General features: G+C 35.7%; 1 protein-coding gene across 1 annotated transcript; it reads left to right on the forward strand.

Moving 5' to 3' along the window:
- The first annotated feature begins 8,619 nt into the window (after window positions 1-8,619).
- Window positions 8,620-14,072, forward strand: LOC121244560 (transcription factor VIP1-like). The gene is made up of 4 exons (XM_041142685.1): window positions 8,620-9,381; window positions 9,657-9,789; window positions 12,966-13,050; window positions 13,442-14,072. The coding sequence occupies exons 1-4, from the start codon at window positions 8,861-8,863 to the stop codon at window positions 13,687-13,689; spliced, it is 987 nt and encodes a 328-aa protein (XP_040998619.1). The 5' UTR covers window positions 8,620-8,860; the 3' UTR covers window positions 13,690-14,072.
- The last annotated feature ends 240 nt before the right edge of the window (window positions 14,073-14,312 follow it).

A 14,312-nucleotide genomic window follows, 5' to 3' on the forward strand; every position in this document is an offset into this window, starting at 1 on the left:
TTTAGTGGAATTGACCTCAAAATGGGCCCAAGCTCAAAGTATGAACCACCATATTTTTCCAGACGAAGAATTATATTTGTAAGTCGGTGTGGAAGATACATATTTTTCCACACTAGCTTGTAAGTATAAAGCATAACTCTTAATATTTGGAAGGCTTAATTTGGTGTCCTTGTATAGTTCTGAAAATCCCACGTATAGATCTCATCAACAAGATCCAAAAGTAAACAAGCAAAAGATCAATGGCATAACAGCAAAATTAATAATTATATTTCAATCTTGAGAAGTTCATGATGCTCCAGAACCATGTCAAACGCAGGACAGCAGCACAAGTAAAAGCAGGCAAAGCCTGATGTGAAGAAATTTATAAGCTTAACTCATCTCATAAAACCGGTTTTACAAGAGAGATGATTGTTTATTTCTTATAAACATGTCCAAGATCTTGTTCACAGATAATATGAGATTATTTCTCAACATGATCTTCATAGAACTTAATTGCTGAGTTACAATATACGCACCTATCCTTAATGATTTGACAGCATACGTATAATATTCCTTGCCAAACAGTAGGACCCTTTATAAAAAGAGCCAATTATAATCTTTTGCGACGCAAGAAATATCAACATATTTGACATAATTGGAACTGAATATGAGAGAGAGAGAGAGAGAGAGAGAGAGAGAGAGAGAGATGGGCTGAGGTGAGAATTAACCATTTTGGATGGCTTGATATTTTTTAGACATGATTGAGGTTGAGTCAGACTCAAAGTGCTTGATGAATGGCTGAAAGGGAACGGGCATGTTTCACGCATGGTGTCTCATAAGAACTGAGTGATGGAGTTTTGGAGTTCCAAATGATCTCATTTGTTCTTTCTTTTCACCATGCGTTTCAAGAGGTTACTCAAGTTGCAGATTGTTTGGTCATGTAGAGCACAAGATGGGTGGTGGATTTATAATCATTGAAATGAATTACCATATATGGGAGAGGAGTTATGCAAATCAATCAAGCTAGAATCCTACATATTCGACGTAAATGATCCTGTGTAATATATAAAGAGAAATGTTTTAACCACAAAAATATTTTACAAAAATAAATTTATAAATTGATGTGATAGATCAAATTATAAAATTGTTGATGTCGTGTTTCGCAGCACGAACAGTTCCGCAAAGCCCAAGCTCCTAGGTACCTGCAACTAAGAAGAAAGTGAGGCTCCTGTGGCCTCCGAGATCACTTTGATGCCTAAGTCAGTGGATTGCTCTTTGGAGAAGGAAAATACAATGCAAAATAAAAGTTACGTAAGTTGAATCGAGATCCTTCCGTAAGAAGGTTATCCCCTATTTATACCTGAGTCGGGCCTTTCAATCGAGGGAGATCGTGGCGTGTCAGATGTCAGGCCTGCCACCACCCATTCTCTATCGCTTTAGTGGGGGCTAGTCTGCGGCCTAACAAGGGATTGCGCCGTGTCTGTTGTCCTACGTCTGCGCGGCCGCCACTTTTGTGTCATGCCATGAGATGTCAAATTGCGAGCGAGTTGTCCTTGGCTCGTGGGACGCTCCACTGCACGCCGGATTTCCTAACATCAATCTCGGTTGGCTCGTGCCTGGGATTCAGGACTCTAGAGTCGAGGGCATGATGATGTGTTGCCCACCCAGCCTGGTAACTTGATTTACTAATTTGCAGACCCCGATCCTCTCAGACCCTGAATTGTCAGGCCCAGATAGACCGGGTCTGCACTTACTTGACTTCTCGACCCTCTCGCCCCGAGTCCTTGGCTTCCTCGGACCCGGACTTTGTGATTTAGCCTTTTTAGGCTTGGGTCCTTCGGAAATGGGCTTTGGCTTTGGCTTTCAAGTTCAACTCCAGCACTTGCTCCTATAAGATCAGAAGATCCAGCTTGGGCCCATGCACGTGCAGTGCCAGGGGTAAGAAATAATACTGAATGTTTATATTGTAATAAAGTAATTAGAGGTGGCGGAATCACTCGGTTGAAGTATCATCTAGCTGGAATTCCAGGCGATGTAGAAGTATGTAAAAAGGTCACTGAAGATGTAAAATGGCAAATGAATGAGTTGCTTAATGAAATGAAAAAAAGTAAAGAAAAGAAAAGAAAAATAAGTTCAGAGATTGGAGGCGATATAGATTTAACATCTGATGATATTGATGATGGTAATAGTATAGAGGGACAGTCTCAGCTTTCAAAAGGTAAGGGGAAGTCGAAAGAATCTGGAACTGGAAAGTCAGTGGGTGGATTGAGTAGATTTTTTGCTCCAAGAACAACTCCTGGGGCCCAACCTTCAATTAAGAGTTCTATGTCTTCAAATGAGATGATTGTAAAAGCAAAGATGGTTGTAGCACGTTAGTGGTATGATGCTAATCTGCCTTTCAATGCAGCTCAATCCAAGTTTTATCAACCAGCTATCGATGTCATGACTGCCATCGGGCCAGGATTCAATGGCCCATCTTTATATGAGTTGAGAGGAAATTTGTTAAAGATGGCTGTAGATGAGGTTCAAGATTATTTGCAACAAATTAAGAAGGTTTGGAATGAGACCGGTTGTTCACTAATGGCATATGGTTGGACAAACCAGAAGCAACAATCAATAATCAACTTTCTAGTTTATTGTCCGAAAGGTACAATGTTTTTGAAGTCTGTTGATACATCTGGCCTTAGAAAAGATGCTGAAACATCTTTGATGAGGTTGTTCAAGAAATTGGAGCTGAGAATCTTGTGCAGTTCATAACGGACAATGATGCAAGTTATAAAGCTACAGGAAAAAAGTTACAACAGAAGTATGGCTCTTTCTACTGGTCCCCATGTGCAGCTCATTGTATAGATTTAATGTTGGAGAATTTTTCTGATTCAAGATGTTTTCCCCTTATTGATGATGCTATAAAAAAGGCAAAAAAGATAACAAAGTTTATCTATAACCATGGTTGGGTTTTGGCATTGATGAGAAAAGACTTTACCAAAGATCATGATTTGTGTCGTCATGCAATTACAAGATTTGCGACAAATTTTTTAAGTATCCAATGTTTGCTATTGTTTAAGAAAGAACTCAGACAAATGTTTATTTGTGATAAATGGATTGCATCAAGTCATTCTAAGAGTAACATAGGGAAGGAGATAGCTGAGATCGTTTTAGAAGATAAAGAGTTTTGGGCTCAATGTCAATTTATTGTCAGAGTTAGTGAGCCTTTGGTTCGTGTTCTACAACTTGTTGATGGGGATGAGAAACCTGCAATGGGATACTTGTATGATGCAATGGAAAAAGCCAAAGAGAACATAAAAGCAAGATGCAATAATAAAGTTAGTTTATTCAGTCCATTCACCAGCATCATTGATTCAAGATGGGATAGGCAGATTCACAGTCCATTACATGCGGCGGGTTGTTTTCTTAATCCTGGAATTTACTATAGCCCCAATTTTAAAAATAAAAATGATGTTGTAAGAGGCTTCAACAGTTGTGTTATGAAGATGGAACTTGATCCCGATAATCAAGATAAGATCATTGCAGAACTTGACTTGTATAAGAATGCAATAGGTGAGTTTGGACATTCTTTAGCAATCCGCCAGCGTGATAAGATTAATCCAGGTATTATCATTTATCAATATCATTTGTTAAATAATGTGACTTTGTACTTTAAATTTTATCTTATTTTATTTTTACTGATTAATAATTTATAATTGCATTATTGTTATAGTTGCATGGTGGACCCAATTTGGTTGCGAGGTTCCAACGCTTCAAAGGTTTGCTGTTCGAGTACTAAGTCAATGTTGTAGTGCAACTGGATGTGAGAGAAACTGGAGCACATTTGATTTTATTCATTCGAAGAAGAGAAATAGATTAGTGCATAAACGTTTGAATGACTCAGTATTTGTTCGTTATAACTTGAAGCTGAGAGAGAGGTAAATTTTTTTAATACTAATGTTTTCACTCTTGAAAAATATATAATATTTTCACTTATGTTTGATTTTATTTTTACAAGAGCATAAAAAAGGGAAGAGATGCTTTAAATCCAATCAATCTTGAAAACATTGATTTGATGGAAGAATGGGTGGGTGAAGAATCTGAGCTTCTTGATGGAGAAGATTTGGATTGGGCAGATATTGAGGAGCCATTAGCCTCACTAAATGAGGAAGACAATGATAATGTTGGTATTGATGTTGATGACGGTGATGACGTTGATGAAAATATTTTGATTAACATGTCGAATCCTGATCCTTATTGTCTTTTTGATGAGGATGAGTATCTTTGATGACGTGGTGACGTTAATGACTTTATCATGATAATGTTGATGTTTATAACTTTATGTTAGTTGTAACTTAAAACTTAAGACTTGTATTGAGAAGTATTGAGTTTATGACTTATTCTGTTGTTATTTTAGAATACAGTTAATGCTTGTATATATATAATTTATTCAGGTATAAATTATTCCGAAACGGTATACAAAACGGTACCGGTACCGGTACCGAAACGGTATCGGGATCGAAATATTATCTCGAAACGGTATACGAAACGGTACCGGTATCGAAATATTTCGTTCCAGTGCCTTGACCGATACGACTTCCGATACGATATTCAAAACTTTAACAGGAACCTCATCTCATGTACCCTTTATGGGAGATGCTTTTTGAGTCTTTCAAGGGAATTCAACAGAAGATTCCACCCAAATATGAGATATCTCTTTCTATGGATACGACATAAAGCATGCAGTGGCTATAAATGTCAAAAAGATGAGACTAAATAATCAAACATATTTGGAAGAATTCATGTTATTTTATCACTTTATATAATGCTTGTAAGGTCAAAAAGTGAGTGTTTTCTGTACAGTAATATTAGATATAATTTTAGAATGTATAAATCTTATGATTTTTTTTTTTTTAAAATGAGTGATCTATTATTAAAAAATTAATTTTATATAAATTTTATATTTATTAATTTTTTTAAAAAAAATGTGCTGGACTTGCTCATTTACAACTACCAATATAATGGGACGAAAATTAATCCACGTCTTAAAGGCACATGATTGAAAGAGAAACAGGTAGGAAAAGTGGCTAGATGAAACAAAAAAGCCACCAAAGAGTACTTAAAAAAGCATCTTCAAAGGGTGCGTGTGTGGATGTTGAAATGAGTTGAGTTGAGTTGAGTTGTGATGATAAAATATTATTAGAATATTATTTTTTAATAATATTATTATTTTAAAATTTGAAAAAGTTGAATTATTTATTATATTTTATATTGAGATTTGAAAAAGTTGTAATGATGAGTTGAGATGAGTTTACATTTATGTGAAAGGATAATGCTACGTGTAGCACGAGAAAAGGCCTACTTTTTCTGACTTTTTTTGGTAAATTTTTTTAATCCTCTTAGATATTTAAAAAAAAATCATAATATCATTAAAAATAAAAAATAAATAAAAAAGACAATCGAGACTCGGGACACCAAGCACTTTCTTTTTGTGAAATCGCCACCTGTCTTTAAAATTTAATTTATAAAGAGATGACACTTCCTTTTACATGTCATATTTTTTTTAATAAATATGTTTGACACGTAAAATATTTAATTAATTAAATAAAATATATAATTTAATTTAAATTCAAAAATTTTAATATCTTAAAAATTTAAAATTATAAAAATAAATCAATTTTATTATTTATTTCTTTGACAATTTTGATATACAAGGTTTTTAAAAACAAAAGTAAAAGAATAGGAATTAAGCCGTTTAGAGTGGTGTTTTTAAACTCTTTACCTTTTTTTGGTTATTTTTCTGGTACTTATGTACGTTCAAAGTGGACTGCTGAATTCAAGCATTTCATGAATGAGTCGAACAGGTCCAGATAGATCAGCATTACTAGCCTAGGGATTAATCAACTCTTAATTAATTAAATGGCAAACACGAACCCAAGGAAGTCCACGCATATCTGACAACTCATGACATGAATATTAACAAATAAATTAATTAAACCATAGTACTATTAACTCAAAGTCATAATTAATTTGATATTAATGATTCTTTTCTTCAATTGGACGTAAGCTAGCCATTTGTCTGTATCGTCACATGCATCGATCCATATTATATTACTCGCACCATAAATAAATGTGGAATATTCCTCGAAAAATGATTTTCTTTTCCAAGTTACCTACATCCATTTTCATTTTTTTTTTTTTAATAATGGGCCATTTTCACTTGCATATAATATAATAAAATAAAGTCCTTTGATTGGTTTTAGACAATCCCACATGTATTGTGACTCAACTTTTATTCTATAAAATATAATAAACAAGTTTTTTAATTACAAAATAAATTTTATTATAAAATAGATCTAATATATGATACGAAATTATATCAATTTATAAATTTACTTTTATGCATAAAAGAATACTATTTTTTACTTTCACAGCCCACACCTTTAGTTTTTTTTATTTTTTTTAGGTGTATAGGTAGTTTTATAAGGTGTAGAGTGTAGATGTGAAGTAGTGAATAGTGACCAACGAGAAGAATATTTCTTATGCATATACATGACAAATGCATGACACGTTCTATTCAAATATATGGACACACTTTTTTATATACATATATAACGCTTATTTACTTTTTTCCTCTATTTTTTTTTTTTTTCAAGCAACTATGGTTGGCAATGTCTGTGGCAATCGTGTCAAGGAAAGCGAATCTCAAACTTTAAATGGTTCTAGAATAATAATTCTTTTGAGAATTTTTGGTACTACTATAGTTCAACATGTCCCGACGGTAATGATTGAAGGTTTAGAGAAGGATTAGGAAAATTAATAGCAAAGAGAGATAAGTTTTCTTTTTTGGATTGTACTTTTGATCATATAAGATGTAATATGATATATATATATGAATTATTTTATTTTTAAGTCGAGTAAAGCACACCATTTACATCATTTAAATATTAAGATTTGATTTGTAAGATTTAAAATTTAAAATTTATTTTTTAAATCAAATTATTCTGCCTTTATAATAACACTACTTCTCTCTCCTCTCTCGTAGAGTTCATATTTGTAAAAGCATACATGTTATGTCTTTGATCTACTCCCCCTTGAATATGACCATCGAGTTGCTTATTCTTTTGGGAGGTATGTTTTTCATGAAAAACAATTACTGTTGTAGTTAATTTATAAACAAGATCTATGATCAACCTCTTTTATTCAAAATCATGTATGTATTTTTTTAAAGACTTTCTCAAATTTGAATCATTAGATTTTGTTATTACCATACACATTTAATGATGAAATACAAGTCTCTAATTTGAGTAATAGATATATAAAACAACTTAAAATATGTCGCACCAACATGTATAATCAAGAATAACAAAATCTAAGATTAGAAGTATAATTGCTCTAAGATAAATGTTACTTTTTTATCATCTTTAATCACATTTTTTATGCAATATATTTTAACCTATGTGTTTCACTGATAGGCTTATATTAGGAAAATGATTAATTTGTATATCTCTTAGGCCTGATTTGGATAGAAAAATCATCTAAATTCATCTCATCTTATCTTAATATCCTAACATCACAATCACAAATTATTTTGAATTTCAGATTTTCAACTTTTTCATATAATTATTATCTAGTTATTATAATTTTTCCAAACTTTTAAATAAAAAACAATTCAATTTTTTAAAATAAAAATAATATATTAAAACTTATATTATAATGATATTTTAACTTTATAATATTTTTATTCAATTTTTTCTCTCTCATTTCTCAAAATCCTATAAAACATATTAATTCAAATTATTTCACTACTATTCACAAATTATTTCACTATTATTCACAGATCATTTTATCTCATCTCATTATCCAAACGAGACATTAGAGCTTTCCTTTAATGAGGCAACTTTTTTATCGATTAATTTGAAGTTGTGATAGAATTACAAGTGTCAACATCGTGTTTCATATGCTTTTGGGTCGTGTTTCAACAACTCGGGTCTTCAAAAATGAACCTGTGAAAATGAAGAAGAAAGAAGCTAGGAGATGGCAGCCTTGGGGTCGGAGAGTCTCCAATGCTAAAGTCAGTGGAGTATTTTGAAAGTTTATCAATAATGAGAGTGTAGAGAGCTTTTTCGTACCTGTAAATTGCTATTTATACCTAGAGTCTGGGGGACAGATTGTGCCTACCCCGTGAAGCCAATGTCATTTTTTATTGTTCATTTTGTCAAGAACCTTTAATGCGACGTACTTCTGCGACGGCACCATTAATGCGACACGACTTCCTGATCATTTTATTCTGTAAGTCCTGTTGGTCATCCGTCGATGTTCCCTTATCATAAGATCAAAAGTTTTCCGTCTTTTCCGTTCTACTCTGTATGAGTCTCCATGAGCGGGAAGCGACCGAGCGACGTCAAGCATATCCATCCCATCAACCATTATTGCGTATTTTTCCTTACAGGCTATTTGATTCTTGGACAAGTTTGAATTCTGAAGTCGAGTATCAGGATGAAATTTATTACTCTCGATCAAACGCCTAATAGAGTTACGAGAAGGGGGAAGGGGAATCCCTCTATCATTACTCAAATAATTACGAGAGAAAACAATAAAACTAAAAAGTAAGAATAATATGACTCAAAATGATGACGGACGAATGTGGACAGTGGAGGTTGAATTGAGTCGTTATTCCAAATCATACAGGCCTTTAGCTTTTAAAATTGTGGAGTTGATACTTGATGATATAGAGTGTCCTTTGGGGCCGGTCCAAATCCTTTTCAACTCCACTCTCGCCTTTTCTCTCTCTTTTGCGCGACCGACACGACATCATTTAGTATCCCCGCCCCCACAACCAAACCACCGCACTTCAACTGCCCAACCACCATTACCACCATCAGCTCCGAGAAAAATGGACCCGCAGTTCGCCGGAAAGCCACTGGCAGGATTGGACATCGATCAGATGCCGGAGACCCCCCACCGAGGCTCCCACCACCGCCGGGCCCACTCCGACACCTCCTTCCGCTTGCCAAACTTGGACGACCTCCTCCTCTTCGACCCCTCTGATCTCGACCTCTCCTCCCTCCCCTCCCCTTCACCCACTGCCGGTGGAGCTCCCATGCCCATCGATTCCTCCTCCAAGTCCTCCGACGAGTCCAACAAGCCCAGGCCCTCTTCCAAGCCCTCCACCGGGCCCATCGGCCACCACTTCCGGAGCCTATCCGTGGACTCCGACTTCTTCGATGGCCTTGGACTTGGCGACGAGAAAGTGGTGGTGGGGGAGAAGAGGGTGCACCATCACAGGCACAGCAACTCGATGGATGGATCGTTTGAGGCCGACTCGGCCATGGTGATTATGGACGGTGTGAAGACGGCCATGGGGCCTGATAGACTCGCTGAGCTTTCTCTGATTGATCCCAAAAGAGCTAAAAGGTAGGGCCTTTTTTCTACTTGAATCCTCAATGGTTAACTTTTTTCTGTGGTGTCTATTTAGTTAAATTATAAACAACTTTCTCTGATTTGAAAAAAAAAAAGAAAAGAAGATGTTTTTATTTTCAGTTTGCTTTCGGGATTTATGTTCCTTATTTATTCTTGAAGTGGTAGATGATTGGGATTTAGCTCTTTTACTTAGCTTAGATTTTCGGAATTAAGAAGTGATCGTCAATGTTTGAACTTGATGCAATTGGTTGGTTCATTTTGCATCGCAGGATTCTAGCTAATAGGCAATCCGCCGCTCGTTCAAAGGAAAGGAAGATACGTTATACTAGTGAGCTGGAGAGGAAGGTACAGACGCTTCAGTCGGAAGCAACGACCCTCTCTGCGCAGGTCACTTTGCTACAGGTACGAATCTTTACACTTATAGCTTTAAAGGAGTGATATATGGATTGAGAGATCTTATGTTGGTATAAACTGGAACCCACTGGCTAACTAGGATTGAATTTATCATTCATACTGTTTCTGAATTGTGGGTCATCACAGTTCTCATGGCTGTGCATTTATGAATGGACCCAATCTACGGAGAAATTTACTTTCCTTCTCTATACGGCTAGTTCCCTTTCTTCCTAAGCCATTCGGTTCCATGAGTTAGATCAAATTGTGGTTTAAAGGGAACCTCTACATCCGTGCTTTCCTTTTAAAGCTTTTTTGTTTTCTTTTTCTGCCATGTTCTCTGAAGAGTTATAGATTATCAATACCAACCAGGGATACAGACATGATATGATTAATATAGAAAAAATATCCTCAAAAAGTAAGAACTGAGTGAGAAAGTGTTGTCAACAGGTTAAATTTAGTATAGATTAATATATTACTTTAAAGTTCAATCATTTACAATTCAGTAGATATTCAATGAGCTCTCACATGGTCAAGCCGTCTATTGCTATTTTTATGCCCATTCAAACTAATTTTTTATGATATCTCTAGCCAGTCTCTGCTGCTAACACCGGTATGACTTTTTCTGGGGGCTATGACCTTGCAATAAGTTTTGAATCTATAGGTACATTGTTCTAGTGCATTTAATCGAGCCTTAGGTTAACAGACACTATAGGTAGCTCACCAGCTTTTGCATGAAAACTCCAGGTATCTCTCATCAGTTGTATAGATATTGGCAAGTAAGCTTGATTACTTACCCGGAAAATATATTGGTCTATGTGCAGTCAGCCCTTGTTCAAATTAATCACTCTCATTGCCTATATGGGAAATGATATCAATAATGGCCTGGTTTGGCATGGAAAAAAAGGTATGGAGCAATTAAAAAAGAACTAAAGTCAACAACATGATGGAGGTATCGATTCTGTCAATAGGGGAAGCTAAAAACTGAAATTATCTGCTCCTTATAGAACAGTCCTTGGTTATCTGGTGTGTACCATACGTTCTTTTTCATGACTCGTGATTTGACACTACATATTGCAGTTCCATTGGTTAAAAGGTTATGTTGTCCAGATTTGAATACTATTTCTGTAATGTTAACATTCTCTTTGGTTTTGAAGCCTGTCAAGTCTTGAGTATTCACTCTCATTCTACTTATAAAACAAAAAGTGTTGTTTTGGGTTTGTGCTCCTCATGTGCATGTTTTCCATCAAGATATGTGTTGTGCTCAATTGTAATGCCCCCAATTGTATTTGCTTCACAACGTTTAATTAGATTGGTTTTTCGTTTTTCTTTTTACTTTTTAAGCAAAAAAAGAAACGTTGCTACAATATAGAAACTCTATATCATGTCATGATTGGTTATTTATATCCAGATAATATGAAGAGATGAGTTGGTTGCTAGTTTTTACTATGTAAGGATTGGTTCTTTTTTATGAATCCCAACCCTAAAAATACCAGCAATGGTTATGAAGGGAGGTGTTAAGCCTGCATTGTTTGGTACTCGGTAAAACCAGGTAATTCAAGTCATTATAGGGTCTCCAATAGTGAGTAGGGAGCTCCAATTAAGTCTCAACTGTTCTTTCCTCAGATATTTACCCCTCTCTCTCTCTCTCTCTCTCTCTCTCTCTCTGAGAAACGTAAAGATGCTTGCATAGAGAACCTAGTGAGTGAAGAACAAGTAAGTTTTGAGGATGGAGGATATTAGAGAGGAGAGATTAGTGAACCTCTGTATGGGTGTGGGTGAAATTTGTTAATAATAAAAAGCTGAATTTTGAAAGTCTTACCACCACCTACTTGCTTGCCAGTTGGCGGCTATTACACCACATGAACCACCTGATGGATCAGCTCCTTACATGTGACTAATCTTTTCTTTTTAAAAATAAGGAGGCATTTTGTTGATAGGCCTTACTTATGGTGTGAATCCAAAATCAAGGTGGTGCGAGATGAATTAATCAAATTCTATAATGTTGAAAGAGCCAAGCTAAACTTTATAACATAAGTTCAGAAGACCAGCTTTATCTGCCATCACTATCCCTCTAACTTCTTTTGGTATGCTGGTACCCCCAGCATAATACACATGGCTAATCTTAGCTAATTCCAACACTAAGATAAGTAAATGGGAACAAAGCTGTCACCCATTCCAAGGTTATGTTATATATTTTGTTTTTTCTTTTGTTTAAATATTTTATTACATATACAAATCAGATATCATGTTGGGTTGAGTCGGGGTGGGGTGGGTTGTAATCCTATTGACCACCTTCCAAATTCCGACGGAACACAAGTCAAGAATATTATCGATCCTTGTGCTATCTGGAGCCAATATGTTGGGTCGGATTCCAGGTCATAAACTTTTGGCTGTTTGAACAGCCCTAGTTGCAAGTAGTATTTAGGACGTAGAGCAGATATGATTGGCACTTCCTGCATCATGATAATTGGCATTGAGAGTAAATTTGGTATAATGTCATATGGAATTAAGGCATTGTAGAACAACCCATACCTTGAAGAGGATGTTAGGGATTTCAGTGGGCAAAACTCTTGTGCCCTGAATTGGATTAGATTGTGAAAGCAGATCTGCTAAGTTCCATCAGGGATAATATTGGAAGCATAGGCGTTGCTCTTATATATGTCATGTATACTTGGGCATTTTGCCTTCTTTTGATCAATAAAAATTTGTTTACCGATCAAAAAAAAAAAAAAAAGTTCCATATTGGTTGTGTACTAAGTGAAACTGAATTGTATAAGAGCTCACAAGAAGATTCAAATGCAACTAGTCTTTGTGAGGTATGGCACAAATGTGGTTAGCGTTTTCCCTAGGATTTGACATCAAAATTTCTAGCAGATGCCCATATGTTATTCATGTTCTCATTCACCTTTTGGCATTCTTTACATATTATACTCATCTGAGTTTATTTTTGACTTTTGTTGTAGCTAGGATACTAGATGACAAAGATTACTGTATAGATGGATACAAATTTTCTTGGGCTGAGTCCGTGGCCACCAGCCACCTAAATTTGATCCCATGTTGCAACTTATAGGCTATTTATATTGCTTTTAGTTTACACATTAAAAGGAAAATAAGGAAAGACAGAAACGATCAAAGGAGATTTTTTTAAGCGTGGAAGCTTATCATGCCTATTTCATGCAATGCAGAGAGACACTACTGGCTTGACTGCTGAGAATAAGGAACTCAAACTGCGATTACAAGCTATGGAGGAACAATCACATCTTAGAGATGGTATGCATTTTTTCAACTGTGTTCATGCTATCTATAAGAGGATTATGGAATCTCATGGGTTGGTTGACCCATTTTTTACTTTCAGAATTTCATATGAAAGTCAGTACCCAACAATCTAATATTTAAAATTTCGATGGTTGAAGTCCAGTAAACCATCGAAAAAGTCAGTACCCAACAATCTAATGTATAAAATTTCGTTAATTTTATGAATTCTTTACCCTAATTGGCATTGAAAATAGTAGACAATACGTGGTTGTCCTCTGATTTTCAAATTCCTAGAGTTGATAATGTTCATAGTTTGATGGCTTCTCCGTTATCAACTAGTTAGTTTTCAGCATCGAATTATGTGGGTAAGGAATTAACATAGTTATAACTTTTGTCTGTTCTAAAGCTCTGAATGAAGCATTGAGGGAAGAAGTGCAGAGGTTGAAGATAGCAGCAGGCCAACTTTCAGCTGCAAGCAGCAACCCTTTCAACAGAGGGTTACCCCCTCAATATTCCTCCCAGCAGCCAGCCTTGCATCACTTTGGTAGCCCTCCGACCCAGCAACAGCTTCATGTGATGCAATCATCTACCAGGAACCAGACTTCAAATGGGCAGCCTCGCCCTAGCTTTATGGACTTTGACCAAGGGAGCTAGTAACATCACAGGTTTAGCATTAAATTGATGCGTAGGGTTATCCATCCCTAGTTGCATCTTGTACATGTTTATATTTATATATATGTGTGGTGCCGTTAGAAATTGTGAAAGGGTGTTGCTTGGATTAGTCCCTTGTATAAGTTTCGATAGTGTTGTGGTTCTTCTACAGTTCTACTCATAGGTTAGGATTAACTTAACATATGCTTTAGAGTAACTCCTCTTAGAAAAACCAATGGTTGGATGAACACTGTTACGTTGTTCTCTTGGAACAAGGAGCTTATGGTTTAGAATCATGAAACTTGTATGGTTAATGTTTCTCCTTGAGAACGTTTCTCTTGTGGCCTGGATGAGAAAATCAGAAGCATTTTTCACCTTCAGTAAAACTTACTAGACCATCCTTTCTGATTGTATTATGGGGAATATTTTCTATTTCTCCTTCAAATTATTTGAGGTTTAAACTGTCAGCTTCATGCCACTGCGGGTCTGGTTAAGAGACAAGATTGAGCTCTGAGGTCATTGTAAGTATCACCATCCATCTTTCATCAGGTGTAGAAAAAGGGGCACCGCGACAGATGGAACATCAAAATCATATATAGTGAGTAAATCATGCGTGTTTAGTCAAA

Source organism: Juglans microcarpa x Juglans regia, chromosome 8S, assembly GCF_004785595.1.
Source record: "Juglans microcarpa x Juglans regia isolate MS1-56 chromosome 8S, Jm3101_v1.0, whole genome shotgun sequence".
In the NCBI taxonomy this organism is placed as follows: domain Eukaryota; kingdom Viridiplantae; phylum Streptophyta; class Magnoliopsida; order Fagales; family Juglandaceae; genus Juglans; species Juglans microcarpa x Juglans regia.